The 18,178-nt window shown below is 38.1% G+C and overlaps 2 protein-coding genes and 1 long non-coding RNA gene across 13 annotated transcripts; 1 reads left to right on the forward strand and 2 right to left on the reverse strand.

Annotated features, from left to right (window-relative positions):
* Positions 1 to 441: 441 nt before the first annotated feature.
* LOC133717359 (insulin-degrading enzyme-like 1, peroxisomal) lies at positions 442 to 4,104 on the reverse strand. Of its 9 annotated transcripts, none has more exons than XM_062144061.1 (10): positions 3,532 to 4,104; positions 3,384 to 3,450; positions 3,242 to 3,298; positions 2,922 to 2,984; positions 2,660 to 2,680; positions 2,300 to 2,442; positions 2,156 to 2,207; positions 1,986 to 2,072; positions 1,014 to 1,119; positions 442 to 703 (listed from the first exon to the last, which is right to left on the reverse strand). In XM_062144061.1, exons 1-9 carry the CDS (start codon positions 3,660 to 3,662, stop codon positions 1,108 to 1,110), a joined length of 633 nt encoding a protein of 210 aa, XP_062000045.1. In that variant the 5' UTR covers positions 3,663 to 4,104; the 3' UTR covers positions 442 to 703; positions 1,014 to 1,107. The 9 variants fall into 9 exon arrangements, with proteins under 9 accessions (XP_062000045.1, XP_062000044.1, XP_062000041.1 ...); XM_062144060.1 differs by having other exon boundaries at positions 979 to 1,119; XM_062144057.1 differs by having other exon boundaries at positions 1,014 to 1,143.
* A 2,505-nt stretch (positions 4,105 to 6,609) lies between these two features.
* On the forward strand, positions 6,610 to 8,637 carry LOC133717276 (uncharacterized). The gene is made up of 4 exons (XR_009849502.1): positions 6,610 to 6,913; positions 7,987 to 8,054; positions 8,211 to 8,299; positions 8,415 to 8,637. It is a non-coding gene; the product is annotated as an uncharacterized LOC133717276 (long non-coding RNA).
* Positions 8,638 to 12,714: 4,077 nt separating this feature from the next.
* On the reverse strand, positions 12,715 to 17,924 carry LOC133717183 (zinc finger protein WIP2-like). 3 transcript variants are annotated; one of them, XM_062143848.1, is made up of 2 exons: positions 17,218 to 17,920; positions 12,715 to 13,332 (listed from the first exon to the last, which is right to left on the reverse strand). In XM_062143848.1, the coding sequence occupies exons 1-2, from the start codon at positions 17,752 to 17,754 to the stop codon at positions 12,910 to 12,912; spliced, it is 960 nt and encodes a 319-aa protein (XP_061999832.1). In that variant the 5' UTR covers positions 17,755 to 17,920; the 3' UTR covers positions 12,715 to 12,909. The 3 variants fall into 3 exon arrangements, with proteins under 3 accessions (XP_061999832.1, XP_061999833.1, XP_061999831.1); XM_062143849.1 differs by lacking the exon at positions 17,218 to 17,920 and adding an exon at positions 14,608 to 15,406 and having other exon boundaries at positions 12,722 to 13,332; XM_062143847.1 differs by lacking the exon at positions 12,715 to 13,332 and adding an exon at positions 15,981 to 16,708 and having other exon boundaries at positions 17,218 to 17,924.
* Between the last annotated feature and the right edge of the window lie 254 nt (positions 17,925 to 18,178).

Here is an 18,178-nt window from a genome sequence, read left to right on the forward strand (position 1 = left end):
GCTAAAAACTATCGTCTGATAAGGAGGCTAACTGTCGTCTATCTCGGTGACGTCTGATGAAGGCACATTTAGAGAACTGTCGTGTGAAGAACTCGGCATCCATGTCGACAGGCTCTCGACAGCATTAACTGTTGTGTGAAGTTTACTCAGACAACGGGTAACTTGAGCGTCCGTTGTATGACTGTGATTAAGAAGTTGTTTTTTTTCTTATAATTGTTGTGTGACTTTTAATACACAACTGTTTTTTTTAAACATCCATGATCTATTTTGAATTCGGACGACAGTTTTTATTTGGTGGTCGTTGTGAATATTGTTTTCTGCTTTGAGACGACACATTGAGATTTTATCGTTGTGCCATAACATGTTGCACAATGCTTTTCACTTATTCTTGTTGTCTTCGTTACAAAATATAAACTAATCAAATTAATTCAAATCCCATCATATATAAAATGAATTCATTAAATTGATATCAAACATGGAGTATCTCCCAAAATATTCATAAATTTGTACATTTGTCTTCTTCCGATGCTATGTAAACTCATGTAAATGGTGTTCTTCCTACCAATACTTCTTCAGCACCTAGGAAGAGTTCTTCAAAACCCACTTCACCAGGAACAGAAAACCCTGTAGCAGCACGTTCTTATCACTCCAAACAGGCCCAGCCACGTCAAATATGCATCCACTGAACCTTTTCATCAACAAACTGCAAAACCATAGTTTAAGTTAAATTCTACTGAAGATTTCTATTATATGCAAGACTTTTTCATTCGGAAGCCAGAAACCATAACACAAGCATGATGAATTATGCGACTTTGTTGGTAATACACCCCATGTATATGTCAATGCCATAGTCCAGATGTAGGCATAATTATATACGAGTAGAAACAAACAGAGAAGCAGAAATACTTCTTGCTGTTTAAGTCCATAAAGCAATAAGCACAAAAGAAACCAAGAGAATAGAACAATAAGATCATATACATGTTTCAAGAAGAGAGCTGCACTGATAGCACCACCTTGACGACCACCAGTTTTGACCATATCAGCTACTCCTGATTTCATTGATTCCCAATAACTCCTCCATTGGCAGTCTCCAAATTTTCTCCCCACTTATCTCCGAAGCTGCAAATATGAGCTTATTGTATACTGAACATAGTATCAATGAAAAAGGGCAAGCCAGCTTTATCTACATTGAACTGAAGTTTGACTACTATTCTATTTTAGCAACAAAAGTTAGCAACAAGAAAAACCATTCATATATATAATCAAAAATGCCTATTTGTAACAAGACTTGGAAGAAGAATCTTGCTTTTTAAGTGAGAGAATTACCCATGATTTCTAATACCGTATCAAGATCTAGTGAATTCAAGTTAGCAATAAGGAGAATTCTTCAAACAGCTATACCCAAAAAGTCCACACCTTTTCCCTCGGGGTCAAAACTACAACCTAGAAACTAATATACACACCAGTCCAATTAGAAAAGTATCATAAGCAGTAGTATTTATGATGGCCTTTGTCTCTCAGTTAGGGTCAATGACAGTGTAAAAACTTAAGATTTGCTCTACATAACAAACAGTATAGCAGCTAATTACCGTGGAAAAATTTAAGACTCGCAAACATAATAGATCAGCTTAAAGAACGAAACACAAAGTAAGGTCTAGATTAGGCCACTGAACTGTACATACATTGTCCTCTTCTTAGTGTGGAAGACCATTAGGGAAGTTCAAAGAGTCCTACTAGGTGACCCCTTAACCCTTTCATGCCTCAAAAAACCAATTTTAATTCGTTTTTTGCGGACCATCTTAATTGTGATTAGTTCAATTGCCTCATATGACAATGTGGAACAGGGGTTTCACACTACTCGCTCTTTCTTAATAAGTCAGAATGCTAGTTCGACTTTCTCAACCGTAAGTCGCAATTATTTGAAGAATTACATCATCTAGTCAAATATGATAAAGAAATGAAGACCAGATTCTTGTTGACCTCACCTTGAATTTGTCATTTGTCATCTCATAAAGCTTACTCTCAAAAGTCTTGAGAAATTCCTCCACTCTCAAATCAATATGTCCTGGACCCTGTTAAGACCAATATGACATACTTGGTATAAATAAGCAATTAAGGAAATAATGAATTCATAATGTAAAAGCATGCCGTATACCTTCACTGCAGATTGTATAATAAACTGCAGTCCTCGGATACCACAATCATTCCTACATCAAGAGAAAACAAAGCTAAATAAAAGAAGAAGAAAAAAAAAAAGCAGATGGCATGAACTTGGATCAGTAATTTGAATGTGTCAAACCTCTGTAAAAGCAGATGGCATGAACTTGGAGCAGTTAAGTAACCAAGTTGCTCAACTGATCTAAGCTGATGGAAGGCTGGTTGCTTTGCAATAAGAACAAACAGCCGAAGTTTCACATTCAGCATAAAATCATCTCGATGAACCTACACATGTAAAACACATATATCATAACCTATCAAAATAATTGAGTGGTAGATTGGTGTTTTATCTATTTTAATAGGAACAATGAGTAATCCATAATGGCAAGACAGGTTACGGAACTGCTATGTTTTGTAAAGAAGACTTGCTGCCCCTTCAAGAACCACCATAGTTTTACTCAATAAAGAAGATTCATGCAGTAAACAATGGAGTGAGGATAACCTTTGTTGTCAGAATAAAAGCCTGAAAGTTCAATTGCTGTAACCTTCACACATACGACTTGAAGAAACAGACCTTATTTTAATCAAATCAACATCCCACTAATGAGTTATCATTCACCAAGAGAAGAAAATAAAACACCATAATCAATTGTAGAAGAGAAATCCCACCACAATTGCAGAAGAAATCCCACCACTAATGATTTACAAACAACCAGTGCACTACTCAATGGAAACAATTAAATCGATATAGAATAGAACAATACCCCTATTTCTGGAATTAGGAAGAGACAAAGGTTGAAATCGAGAGCAGGCATTGCCATCAGTGCCTACACATTAACATATAGAAAACTTCAAACAAATTTCTTATTCCACCACTTAATTAATAACAATCTAAATCAAAAGTTGAAAGCTTTTCAAGATTGAAATGCAAACCTTGACCAGAATACAAGCAACAATTTGAGTGCCAATATGCTCTGGCTCAAATGACACCCAAAAATTACAAGAACAAACCATCACAACAAAGCACAGAATCCAAACAGAAACTAGTCAAAACCAGAAACTCTATTCCTAAACCCTAAATCACCTGATAGAGACGAAGATGGCAGAGATTCGCATTGAGACTGTAGGTTTGTGACGAAACCTAAACATGGAAAATAGAATTCACTTAATTAAATCAATTAAAACCGATTAATCAATGAATCAAATCAAATAGAAACAAAACCTACTCGATGACGTAGCCTCAAATGGATCACTACTGTGGTCTCCTCCGCCTGTTTTGAAATTTGGGTCAACCTAAAACAAACAGAGTGAATATCAATTGAAGTACCCAGACCGAATCGACGGAGAGGATCAGCAGTATATATAAATCATAACCTTGGACTAGAGATTGGTCTCCCAGACCTAATGACAACCGCTTGGATTATGGTCGGTGATGGCCTTGAGGGGCTCGTACCGGAGATGATGGGGGAGAACATCTTCTTCCGTGACGCCTTCCGCTTCAACATTTCTTGAGATTGAAAATTGAAACCCTAGAAAACTGGGGATTTAGAATTCAGCAGAGTGTGATGGGGATCTGGAAGGGACATCGGAGGACGACTCGTTTTGGATTTAGGGCATCAATCCGTTAAGCTGTCAAACTCCCGGGGATATTGCTGCAATCCACATAGACCAAGTAGAGATGAGGGTCTTTTTCTTTCTTGACCCGCGAGCGGGTAGAAGTGAACGAGTGCGAGGGAAAGAGAGTGCTTCAGTTTCGCCAAAACAGTATCGAGAAAATTGGGGTTGTTGGCTTCTGGAGGTTTGAGGAAGAGAGACTGGTTTTGGTTTTAAGGTGAGGCGCGAGCGAAGATTGATTTTGGCCGTAAGTTTTTGTTCGAGAGAGTGAGGAGTGAGGAGTGAGGAGTGAGGCGTTGTCGAGAGTGAGGAGTGAGGATTTTGGTTTTGGGTCGATCTGTTTGGTTATTTTTTTTTTTTTTGCTTTAAGAGTAAGTCCACCAGTGTAGTTTTGACTGGGCACCAGCAAGAATTGATGATGTGTTGACCGGGCAAGGGGAAAATCATCCCTCCACCGGTGTAGTTTTGCCCAGCCATCGTTTGGCTTTCCTTGACCGAGGCCAAGAAAAAAAGGCAAAGCCTTGACATATTTCCTGACCCAGGCTCGTCGGCTGCCAGCTCAGCCCAGAAGAAAACATGGCTGACGTCAGCCACGGACACGCAGAGAGAGACGAGGAGGAGAGGAAGCGTGGAGGACACGGACGAATGAGGAAGCGCCAGCGAGCAGACCGCGTCTGCCCCAGTCCCCGAGAGGATGCCAGAAAACTGGAATTTCGGCTGGGTCATGTCGCACGGCTGTGGGAGGCCTTCGATCTCCTTCTGGGTTGCGTGGTGAGGTGAGGCACCACCGTGGGGAGGACGATCGAGCCGAGGTGAGCCCGTATGGCCCGGGTCCGCGGCTGGAGGACGCACGACGGCGCTGGAAAACTCGGGTCGGGTCGGTCGGGACCCGGCGGGTTTGAGGAGACGCGGAGGAGAGAGAAGAGAGAGTTTCAGGGGTGAAAGTGAAGAAAAGAGGAAAAATCTGTCCTTATGATAAAGGGCCAGAAATTTTCAAATTTTCAAAAATTCATAACTAATTCATACTAACTCCGATTTTTGTGTTCCACACATGCACGAACTCATATCGACGATCTCTATAACTTTCATGAATGAAGTTTTTCCAAATTATGTATGTATAAAAAATCAATTTTCGAGACCCCCCCTAAATAACGTTCGTTTCGAAAATAAAATCGATTTGAAAAGCTATATCAATCACAATTATGACATTAGTTATCCATAAATCTCCATTATTACCATCTTTTTACATCAAATCTATTTCAATTTTCTAATTATAAAAAAAAAATTCAATGAACAGTAAAACTGACTGGTCAAGAAACAGAACGGGTGGAAACCCATGTCCAGTGGCAGTGAGCAGTTACTTGACTGGTCGACGCCTTGACTTTTCGACCTTGACATTTCTTGACTACAGGTGAACTTGCTCTAAGTGTAGGGTTTCAAGTCCGGCCATATCAATTTGGACAAGCCCTACAAGGACTCACACAACAGAAATTAAAAACAATGTGGTCTCAATGCATGAGTTTTAAATTTGGGATTTGTCTCGTGTTAACTTGACTTCCCCATTTGGGGAGTTGGAGAAAAATGGTGGTGGGAAATCTCCTCCTTTTTGTCAAACTATTTGATCAGACCACAGTTATATTATTTCTCATCGTCTGATCAATACATGTTGGAGAAAATTTTGGGTTTCATATGGGGTATGGCACCACTAACACAATGGGAAAGTTGCCGCTCAATTTTTTTTAGCGTCACACAACAATTTTTATCTTAAACGTCTTCTGAACTAATTTCTAAGTCATTATCACACAACAGCTCTTACAAAAACGACGTCTAAAAAAAATTCAATCACACGACAGAAAATTGCATACTGTCGTCTGAAAGGTGTCGTATGATTCAATTTCTGTAGTAGTGTGACTGGACGCTGATTGGATGCTTGCGTGTCAGAAAACTCTGGGCTGACGTCAGTAGGCCGCGTTGCTGGGCTTCTGGGCTGCTCTGTGCTTCTGGGATTCGTTGCGCTTCTGGGCTTCTGTTATCCTTCTGGGCTGGGCTTACAGGGACAGGGCAGAGAGAATCTGCAGGGCTGAAGGTGAGGTGGCGGTTCAGGGACTTTTAGGCCGGTTCCGGTGGTGAAATTTCCGGTTCCGGGTGTCTGGGATCGAGATGCTGCAGGTGGTAGAGTATGGCTGCAGGAGGCGGTGAGGAAGCCTTTGAACTGGGCAGAGAGATTTGCGTCTCTTCCGGGGGCCGGTTTGGTGGTTTTCCAGCCGGTTCTGGACTCCTGGAGTTGAAATCTTCAAGGTGGGCGGCGGTGGTTTCTGGATTTGAAGGCTACGAATTTAGGGTTTCAGGGTTAGGGCTTCGTGCTGATAACGTGTTTTAGGGAATCAGAAATTGAGAGAAAATCGTTGTGTATTCTCATTGATAATAGGGGCCTCTTTATATAGAGGATTACAATGCATAGAGTCTGAATCATACAAGGAAAGATAATCTCTAGATTCTTCTAATTAAACCCTATTACCACTAGGTCAAGTAACTTAGAGTTTGGGCCAAACACAAATTAGGGTTTTACTTGAACACAAACAATATTTTTTTTAGAAGAAAGTCAAAATAATTTAGAGCCGTTATATATTTAACAACATATATATATATATATATATATATATATATAAATATAAATTTTTTTAGACGAATTATATCTTTATTAATTAAGCAATTTCTTGACAAAATGGTTAAATTTTTGAAGTGTCTATAATGCCCACGGTTTATTAAAACTTCACATATAAAAAAAATGCTATACGAGGAATATGATGGTAATTTTCAAAATAAAAGGCAAAACAAAAACAATTTCTTGGCAGAGATGAAAAGAAAAAAAAATTACAAGAAAAGAAGAAAAAAAACGGCCGCCGTCGCCCACGATCTCCAGACTTGAGGAGAACCGCCAGGCCACGAACTCACTGGAGGCAGAGACTTAGGACGACGTGGGAATTCTAATGTATACATCAACACTCATCCGTCTTCCAATTCCCAGTTCACACGAAAATAGAAAACAAATAAAGAAAGAAGAGCAGCGCAGAATCAAACCCAAAAGGAGGAGAAAATTCTTATAAAATCGGCTTAGGTCGGACTTGATAATTGTCATTGGGTAAGTTTCAGATTTCGTTTTCCATTGAATTTCAGATTCAGTTGGTTTTTGCTTTTCTTTGGTGTGTGAATTTTTCAGTGGTATGCTAAGAAGTCCGGTGTGATCCTTTGGTCTTTTATTTTATATCAAACCGTTCAATGCATTGATTTTATCCTTGGGTGATTGATTTTATATCAAAGTGTTGAATTGTTCAAAATTTTAGTTATTTCGGTTTCATTCACTTTCAAATGAATTAATTATTTTATGGAACATTTGCACTCCGTGTTGTTAATCTTTGGGTTTAGTTTTGCTCAAGTAGTGCTTCAGTTTTTGTTATCTAATGTCCAGTGCTATACATGTCAGTATGTGTTATGTAATCAGCCAAAAGAAATTCGTCAGTTTTACTCCAACAAAATGGTCTTTATTGTTTCTTTCCTGTCATACTAATGTAAGATGGTTATATGTGGTTTAGGAACTCATTGCTTTATTATATCAAGAGATACTGGTGTTTTGGCTGAATTAATAAAGATTTACTGAGTAAATTGCTTCAAGTGGAGATGGGGCCTGCCAAGCAATAGAAACTAAATGATATGATTCAAATATGCAATATAAATCCCGCATATGGTTCAATAAGGTTTTGCTATGACACTTTGTAGGTACATATGTTCTTCCGATTTATCACTTTTGCTTGATTTTCATTGAACGATTGATTGTTTTTCTCCTTGGCTCAGTTCGCTGAGACAAGGATTCTTGATAAATAATAGTACTGTGAAAGGATAAGGGATAGAAAGGCTGGCGCAAGCATTGAAGGTCTCAAATTTCTTTAGCTGTGATCAGCAGATGCAGATCATATCATATTTCATCCGTTCCTCATTTTTGCATATATGTCAGTATACATTATTTTTCCTTATAACTGTGATTGAAGACAACATTGTGATTCATCTGCATCTCTACTCATCGCCTTTTTAATTGCTGATCTCTTCTTATTTTTGCCTCTAGATTTTTTTCTTCTTTTGGTCAAAGCTGTAGATTTTTTAGAATTATAAATTCGTGACTTGATGAGCAATTTTTTGTTCTTCTTTTTGTCATTCCAGTTGTAGCACCTTCCTTTGATGCAGATATGAATAATTTTAACAGGAGCAAAACAATGCTCCGTTCAAAGGTATTAAGTCAAACCAGTTCTTTCCATCTCTCTACAGTTTTACTTCATTCCATTTCATTCTATTTGTTGGTAAATACAGTTGCTCATTTTCCATATTGATTGTTCTCTGATCTCTCTCTCTCTCTCTCTCTCTCTCTCTCTCTCTTTCCTTTTTAGTGTGGAGTCTCAAGTAATGATAATTGAAGAATCATGAAGATACTTTCAAGTTTTCAACAACGTGTGGACTGAATTCTTTACTTCAAAAGGTAAGTCTATTCTCAACATTCTTCTCATTATTATCAAGAGCGTAGATAGGAACACTAACATTTTGTTTTGTGGTTTTCTTACTTCACAGTACTAACAAGTTCCTTTATTCCCCAGGTCCCTCCTTCAAAAAAAGAAGGCCGCTCCCTCTTCTTTAGATTAAGGATCAGACTGTTGCCATCTAATATTTTGATTTCATGGATTTAGCACCTCTAATTTTGAACGATGGCCAGTTTGAAGGATGGGCCTGAATTTCATTTAGGCATGCAATTTGATCTGCCGCATAATCTTAATTTGATGTATAGGACGAATTCTCAGCACAGTTTTTATTCCTTCCTCTCTTAGTTGCGTCTTTTATTTGGCTTCCCTTGCAATGATTTTACTTTGTACTGGCCTTTTTTGCTCTAGGAAGTTGCAGATAGTTTTTATTTCTTCTTAGGACTGTGGTATTGGTTTTTGATAGTTTTTTCTTCTTCTTAGAACTGTGGTATTGGTTTTCAATAGTTTTTGTTTCTTCATTATGTTCTTTACTATCTCCTTTGTCTTAGAGGATATAATCAACGAAATCACTTCTCTGTCAATCCATTGCTGATAAAGTGAGTGAATTGTTAGTCATCTTATAATTTTCTTAATATGTGTGTTCCAATTTTTATTTTCAAATACTGCGTTCTATAGTGCTACAGGTTCAGGAAGAAGCACTTGCTCTTTTCTCTAAGTTGCATCGAGTGGATTAGGTCCTGACGATGTTAGCGAGTGTTGTGTTCTTAGAAGGATAAACAAAGTTGATTATGATGAAGGCAAGAGCAACATGGAACAGGATCAAGCATGTTAAACGAGCTGCAGTTGAACATGGGGGTGTCAACATGGGGGTGTCATCATACTTATTAGGATCAAGGATGACACCCCCAAACATATTCAATAAGAACAAAAGTTTTGATAAAAAAAAAAAAAACAAAAGTTGAGGAATAATAAAAGATTTTTAGCCAAAATTTTATAACCAAAAAAAAAAAAAAATTTAACATCTTGCACACGCAAAGATGTCAGATTGGTACTTAGATAAAATCTTGTTAGATTGAATTATAATGGGTCGGGATCTTGCATATTTGAACTATATCTCTTCCAAATATCATTACGCAAGCGTGAGCGCGACTCTTCCGCACGCGCGTATGTAGAAGAGCCGCGCTCAAAGAAAAAGTTGGTGAAATTTTAATTATTTTTCCACCTTTATGGATTACAACCTGTAACTTTGTGTAGTTCTTTCTATTTGTAGGAATGGTACGAGATCGTTGCCCTCAACAAAAGAAAAAGTTTTAAAGAGACGAGGGCTTTAGGAGGCGTGTTTCCGTATTTTTCATGTGGTTGGTGCATGGGAAAATCAGTCAAAATGAACATTATTATCTCAGTGAGCTTATCTTGAAAGAGTGGAATAAAAAGAAGCATGCACAGTATGAATTCTTAAGCTCTGCTTCTTTTCCTTTAAATATGTTTTTATTTTGTGGTACTTAACCAATTCCAATAATAAGTAGACTTAAAGGTGGGAAGGCCTTTCCTCCTACTGGGTTCCCACCATTAAAATTATATAAATTTGTATATACCAGCGCATATTTTTGTACAAAGTTTTATGTCTTTTGCTAATGGATTGCTAAAGACATCTACAATATTTTATAATATCTGTATGGGGTAAGAGTTAGGTAATATGCAACACAGAAATTATATTGCACTCATGAGTAACATTTCAAATATGCGTATCAAGAGAGGAATGACAATACGCACGCGCGAGCGCGGCCCTTCCGCACGCGCATCGCGCTTGTAGGAAGACTAGTATATATTATAAAAAAAGAAAAAGAAAAAAATAAAATAATATATCTTTTCTAGAAGAAAGCTAAAATAATTTAAAGCCATTAGATTTTGAAAGGATAAGATAGTCTTTTTATTCAAGAATGAGATGACATGATTTGACAAATTAGTGAGGTGTATAGGTGACATGGCTTGACACCTAGGATTGAGGCCACAAATCTTAAGCCTCATTGAGACCCTATATCATTGCCCAACAAAATAAACTGCCCACGTACGAGAGCCTAGGATCGTACATTTGACACCACATATACAAGTTCGACCCAAATGCTCTGGCCAATTGAAGGAGAAAATCTGGGCCACAAAGGAACTTCCTAAGTTTTAGCGCGTCATATACAAAAACATGAGATAATCCATTAGAGAGCGAAGGATGTTAGAAATGCCCATAAGCCTCGAACAACTTTTGCAGCAGCAACCTATAAGTCCGGTTGCATGCACTATGACATCACAGAGGCGTCTCGGACGGCTCAACACCATCATCCATTAATTCATCCAAAGTTCCAAACCAGCATGGAGACCCGCTTGTATCGAACACGGTACCACACCTAACCACCAACCGACCTATCTCCAATTCGGTGAGAAACCACAACCAACAGCACCTGCTCGCTTGTACGTGCAGCATGTACATATACTCCCGATACACACTACCCCAAGGACTTGGGATTTTTTTTAAAGATACTCTCTGATACTAATTAAGTCAAACTAAACACAAGCATTTGAAAAGAATGTTTTGTTTTTCTATATAACTAATTAGAAAGAAGTTGCTGCAACAAAAAATATAAAAGAATAAAAGAAGGGGAGTGAAATTTGCACCCTACTTTTTACAAACTACACCCCCTCTTCATATTTTAATAATTTTAGTTTACTGATGTTTTTCTCTCTTCCAAAAATACCCCTGTTCAGTTTCTTTTTTTCTTTTTTTTAATCTGACCTGTTCAGTTTCTTTATTTCTCTTGTTCTCAGCTCTCTCTGCAACTCGATCGATCAGAACTGAAAATGTCCCCCACAGCTCCGCCCACAATCCCCCTCCTCCGCCGCCACCACATCCCCAAAGGACCACCTTCTCCCCCCACCCCATCGATTCCGATCATTCCAGAACCTTCTCCCCTCGCACCACTCACCGCCCGCCACCTCTCGATTCCGACCGGCCACGTCATCGCCTCTACCTCGAGTCCGGTCCGGATTACCGGGACCGGTCCAGGAACTATTCGCCGCGCGATTACGACCGCGAATTGCATAAACCCTATAGGCGCGATCCGGACGGCGGCGGCGGCGCTAGGTTTAGATCGAGTACGAAGAACAACGGGATCGTCGAGTTGATGACGGTTATTGCCGTCTCTCGAGCAATCACGAAACGACGACGTTTAGCGACGTGGAGTTCCAGGATTCGGGTTCGGGTTGCTACGACGAGAGCGCGTATGAGGAGCTGTTGAAGAGTGGGAGGAGATATGAGGCGTATGAGATTCAAAGGTGGGGTCTTGAGAGGGCCCAATCGGAGGAGGATTTGTACGATCCTTTCGAATTGGATGAGCACGATGATGAGGAGGATCGGATTGTTTCGGAGAAGAGGGATTATTATGGTTCCGAATCAGGAGGAAGAAGTAGTAGTACTAGTAGATGGAAGCAGATACAAATATTGGGTACAAGATTGGACATTTAGAATGTTTCTCATGAGTTACATATCAAGTTCTGGGTTTGCTTTTAACTGGTTTCAATCAAAGTTTCTGATGAGGAACAACATAACATGACTTTTAGAGCAATACCGTTTTGGTTGGTGTATAATTTTAACGTTTTTGGTTGCTATATAATGTTAAGCTTATAAAACTTGGGCTGATTATAGAAGGAAGGGCAAGAATTTACAGTAGTTGTAGCACCATCAGAAGACAAGAACAACGAGTTCTCTTTCTTATTAGATTACCCAATGTATTAGAAGTAGGAAATGAAATCATACCAGCCTATATTCTTCAAAATCAAAATTAGTTGGTTACAGAAATGTAGATTCATGCCCAGATTTGTATCCACATTTGAGACTTTAATTTTCAAAAAAAAAATCTTTTGCTTTCTGGGTTGTTGCTCTTTGATCTGAGTTTCAATCACAGTCAAACCAACAGCAAATCCATTTCATTGAGAAACAAATTGAGAATTTGAGAGCAGAGGAAAGAAAAGTTGTACATCAGGAGACAAATCAGATTTAAGAAAGATTGACAATAAAAGGACAATGACGTAATGATGGAATTCTCAGATCAGGCAACAAAAATCATAGAAGCCAAATGAAAAAGATGATTGTGTTACAAGAGAAACGAGAAGATGATGAGGAGAGAGAGGGAAGGAGTCAGAAGTTATGATTCTAAGGGTAATGTGGGAAAGAAATTTAAGGAGAACAAAAGAAATTATTAAAATATGAAAAGGGGGTGTAGTTTGTAAAAAGTGGGGTGCAAATTTCACTCCCCTAAAAGAAGAATGATGAAATTAGCAAAGCTTGTTAATCACTTGTACGTTCATAACCAAAGCAGCTCGATAGTTTTCAAAACTACTAGCCCATTTTCCAAAGGAGAAGAATGTACATATATAAGAAAGGCAAAGCCAAGACTGCCAAGTTTACCATATGTCCATATCCATCATGATAGAGGATTAATTAGAGGAACAACGTACTCGATCATCTATATATTTGAAGTTGAAGATGATCAGCTTAAAAAGATATATATAAGACGTACACCTAAAACTTAATATATAATCAGATTAAGACAACTAACTGGCCTCACATGTGTTCTATTTCAGATGCTGGTTCATCATCCTCTTCAAAACACTCGATATCGAAAGCTCCATGTCCTTCACCGAAGGACTTAACGTGGTCTTTGAGAGATCTCTTGTGCTTAAATACAGAGCCGCAAATGCAATGCCAAATCTTGCCACAGTTTTTTTCATGAGTTCTCCAATCACCTTTCAGAGCAAGTGACTTGCCACATCTTTTGCAGATGAAGGACCTTATCCCATGCTTTCTCTTGTAATGTGCTTGGAGAGTTCTGAGGTCCTTGAGTTGTCTGGCTCTTGGGTGGTCAATGTTGTGCTTGCAACCTTGTGCGCAGCAGTAGCAAGGGAGTCTCAGCATTGCTGTGGGCTGATTTCCTTTTAGAGAGTCCGGTCCTTTCCTGTATTGAGATCCATGTCCCCACATATGCATCTGCACAAATGGAGAGCCGATTTTTGTGAGACAAACTATGGTACTTGTGGGTATCTCATACACTCATTTACAACTATTTGAACAAAGAATTACAATTATTTGAACCAAAATTACAACATTAAGAACAAAAGTTACCATATTCATTTACACTATTTATATATAGTTAAACAAAAATTACAACATTGACAACGAATTTGTTCAAAAGCTTGTAACAATGTCGTAAGAGGTGTAATTACCATTATTAGAACTAAGATTACAAAAAATAGGACTCAACATTACAACTCTGACAACAAATTTGTTGTCACTTTTGTAAATGTGGGTATGAGATACCCACAAGTACACTAGAATTTTCCGATTTTTGTATAAGAAAACTCATGCACAGATCTTATAATCCCCTATATATAGCTTCCATATAAATATTTTATTCTTCCAGATTCGAACACATATCAACTACGTACTGCACGTCTTGTTAGTTAATTAGTATTTACAACATTTGTGTGCTATAATTTCTTGTGAGAAAGAGAGAAAAGAGAAAGAATCCTGTTTTATGTATGCACGTTTTCTGCAAGCTTAAGATACAGATTTATCTATTTCATTATTTGATAAAATCACTAAATTGTTTGAAAATGCCGAACAGGTCAGCCAATGATGTTGTAATTAGAAGAACGAAATTAATTAATTCTAAATATTCAAGTCATTTTAGCATGCATGCTCTGAAAAACTAGATTAAAACTATTAATTAATCTAGTTTGAATTACATAAATCAAATGTAGGTATTAGACCAACTAAGAAATAGCATTCCATTGAAGTTTCGGGACCTCCAAAAAGACCAAGGAGTGATAGAGTTATGGATAAGTGTTCAATTACACACTGCTAATTTACCAATTAGATTCTACTATTAATAATTAAATCCAACGGTTGTGGCTATTGTTCAAACTGGAGGAAGCATCAGTACATTGTTGGTAGAAATTTTTAAAATTTAATGTCTGTGCTCTTGCACAGAGACATGGTCGACGTTCAGGACACTTGTATTGCAGGTTTTATATAATGAGTCTCAGCTGGAGTAGGTAGTCCTCGTCATAAGACGTAAATGATATCTTAAACCACTGGGATAGACCCCAAAAACAAAAAAAGAAGCATGATTGTCATAACAAAGAAATTAAAGAAGCAAAGACACAAACACATGCACACTCATGAAAAACATGGAATCACGGAAAAGTAATTTAAGTATACATATAATGTAATTATGTAAGCAATTAAGCATAAATTATATACCTGCAAGTTATTGTATCTGTTAAAGGTTTTGGAGCACAGAGGACATGAGAATTGAGTTGGGCCATTTAGAATCTGAGAAGGGGTGGGAATCCAGTAATGACCCTTGTTTAATCTGTCCACACTCGCAGCTGCTCCTAATTCATCATTAGATTGATCTACTTTCATACCACCACTACCTGGATCAATACTATAATTACTACTTGGGAGGCCTATATGTAGGGTTACATCATCATCGACATCAGCTTTGTTCTTGGGGTTGTGACTTGTGCCCTCTTCCTCTAATTGTGCTCCTCTAGGGTTTAGTTTGTTTATTAAAGGCAGAGCTTCTTTCAGATGATAATCATGAGATGATGAGGGTTGGCTCTGAACAACACAGGAGGAGTTGTTATACATCAAGTTATGAGAGAACTGATGATGTGGATAAGGATTGGAATTGAAAGAAGAAGTGTTCAATTAGACACTGCTAATTTACCAATTAGACTTTACTATTAATATTTAAATCCAACGGTTGTGGCTATTGTTCAAACTGGAGGAAGCATCAGTACATTGTTGGTAGAAATTTTTAAAATTTAATGTCTGTGCTCTTGCACAGAGACATGGTCGACGTTCAGGACACTTGTATTGCAGGTTTTATATAATGAGTCTCAGCTGGAGCAGGTAGTCCTCGTCATAAGACGTAAATGATATCTTAAACCACTGGGATAGACCCCAAAAACAAAAAAAGAAGCATGATTGTCATAACAAAGAAATTAAAGAAGCAAAGACACAAACACATGCACACTCATGAAAAACATGGAATCACGGAAAAGTAATTTAAGTATACATATAATGTAATTATGTAAGCAATTAAGCATAAATTATATACCTGCAAGTTATTGTATCTGTTAAAAATTTTGGAGCACAGAGGACATGAGAATTGAGTTGGGCCATTTAGAATCTGAGAAGGGGTGGGAATCCAGTAATGACCCTTGTTTAATCTGTCCACACTCGCAGCTGCTCCTAATTCATCATTAGATTGATCTACTTTCATACCACCACTACCTGGATCAATACTATAATTACTACTTGGGAGGCCTATATGTAGGGTTACATCATCATCGACATCAGCTTTGTTCTTGGGGTTGTGACTTGTGCCCTCTTCCTCTAATTGTGCTCCTCTAGGGTTTAGTTTGTTTATTAAAGGCAGAGCTTCTTTCAGATGATAATCATGAGATGATGAGGGTTGGCTCTGAACAACACAGGAGGAGTTGTTATACATCAAGTTATGAGAGAACTGATGATGTGGATAAGGATTGGAATTGAAAGAAGAAGTGTTCAATTAGACACTGCTAATTTACCAATTAGACTTTACTATTAATATTTAAATCCAACGGTTGTGGCTATTGTTCAAACTGGAGGAAGCATCAGTACATTGTTGGTAGAAATTTTTAAAATTTAATGTCTGTGCTCTTGCACAGAGACATGGTCGACGTTCAGGACACTTTTATTGCAGGGTTTATATAATGAGTCTCAGCTGGAGCAGGTAGTCCTCGTCATAAGACGTAAATGATATCTTAAACCACTGAGATAGACCCCAAAAAGAAAAAAAAGAAGCATGATTGTCATAACAAAGAAATTAAAGAAGCAAAGACACAAACACATGCACAGACTCATGAAAAACATGGAATCACGGAAAATAAATTAAGTATACATATAATGTAATTATGTAAGCAATTAAGCATAAATTATATACCTGCAAGTTATTGTATCTGTTAAAGGATTTGGAGCACAGAGGACATGAGAATTGAGTTGGGCTATTTAGAATCTGAGAAGGGGTGGGAATCCTGTAATGACCCTTGTTTAATCTGTCCACACTCGCAGCTGCTCCTAATTTATCATTAGATTGATCTACTTCCATACCACCACTACCTGGATCAATACTATAATTACTACTTGGGAGGCCTATACGTAGGGCTACATCATCATCGACATCAGCTTTGTTCTTGGGGTTGTGGCTTGTGCCCTCTTCCTCTTCCTCTAATTGTGCTCCTCTAGGGTTTAGTTTGTTTATTAAAGGCAGAGCTTCTTTCAGATGAGAATCATGAGATGATGAGGGTTGGTTCTGAACAACACAGGAGGAGTTGTTATACATCAAGTTATGAGAGAACTGATGATGTGGATAAGGATTGGAATTGAAAGAAGTGTTCAATTAGACACTGCTAATTTACCAATTAGACTTTACTATTAATATTTAAATCCAACGGTTGTGGCTGTTGTTCAAACTGGAGGAAGCATCAGTACATTGTTGGTAGAAATTTTTAAAATTTAATATCTGTGCTCCTGCACAGAGACATGGTCGACGTTCAGGACACTTTTATTGCAGGTTTTATATAATGAGTCTCAGCTGGAGCAGGTAGTCCTCGTCATAAGACGTAAATGATATCTTAAACCACTGAGATAGACCCCAAAAAGAAAAAAAGAAAAAAAAGAAGCATGATTGTCATACAAAGAAATTAAAGAAGCAAAGACACAAACACATGCACAGACTCATGAAAAACATGGAATCACGGAAAAGTAATTTATGTATACATATAATGTAATTATGTAAGCAATGAAGCATAAATTATATACCTGCAAGTTATTGTGTCTGTTAAAGGTTTTGGAGCACAGAGGACATGAGAATTGAGTTGGGCCATTTAGAATCTGAGAAGGGGTGGGAATCCAGTAATGACCCTTGTTTAATCTGTCCACACTCGCAGCTGCTCCTAATTCATCATTAGATTGATCTACTTCCGTACCACCACTACCTGGATCAATACTATAATTACTACTTGGGAGGCCTATACGTAGGGCTACATCATCATCGACATCAGCTTTGTTCTTGGGGTTGTGACTTGTGCCCTCTTCCTCTAATTGTGCTCCTCTAGGGTTTAGTTTGTTTATTAAAGGCAGAGCTTCTTTCAGATGAGAATCATGAGATGATGAGGGTTGGTTCTGAACAACACAGGAGGAGTTGTTATACATCAAGTTATGAGAGAACTGATGATGTGGATAAGGATTGGAATTGAAAGAAGAAGTGGATTCGGAGCAGTAGTATTGTGGATGGGGAGGCATGAAGTTGATCCATCTATTGAGGCCGCTGGAGTTGTAATTTTTAGGGTCTGTCATCACGTAGTTAATTTAGACTGAGAGACACTGAAAATTGAAAGGAAGAAACACAGTTGTTAGTCGGGCTGATGATCGATGATGCTGTGGAAACAGAAATGGTAGATATTCACATACAAATAATTAATGAGAGAGAGAGAGGGTGAGAGCTATCAAGGTAATTAAATCTCATATGTAGGAGCTGAAGCTTTTGTTGAAAAAGTCAAGAAATTACCCCACTGCGCAAAAATTAACAAGGTAAGGTTTTTGCGCAAGGTGAGCAAAAGCAGAGAAGTCGGTCAGATAGATTAGACTTGTTGCAGAGAGAGAGAGAGATATATATTTTTTAAATATGATGAGGACGAAAAAAGCTGGAGTTAGTCATTCCGACCATTCGAGGGTACGGATTTGTTTTTATCGTACATTTTCACCGACTCACTGTTGTGTC

This window comes from Rosa rugosa, chromosome 6, assembly GCF_958449725.1.
Source record: "Rosa rugosa chromosome 6, drRosRugo1.1, whole genome shotgun sequence".
Taxonomy (NCBI): domain Eukaryota; kingdom Viridiplantae; phylum Streptophyta; class Magnoliopsida; order Rosales; family Rosaceae; genus Rosa; species Rosa rugosa.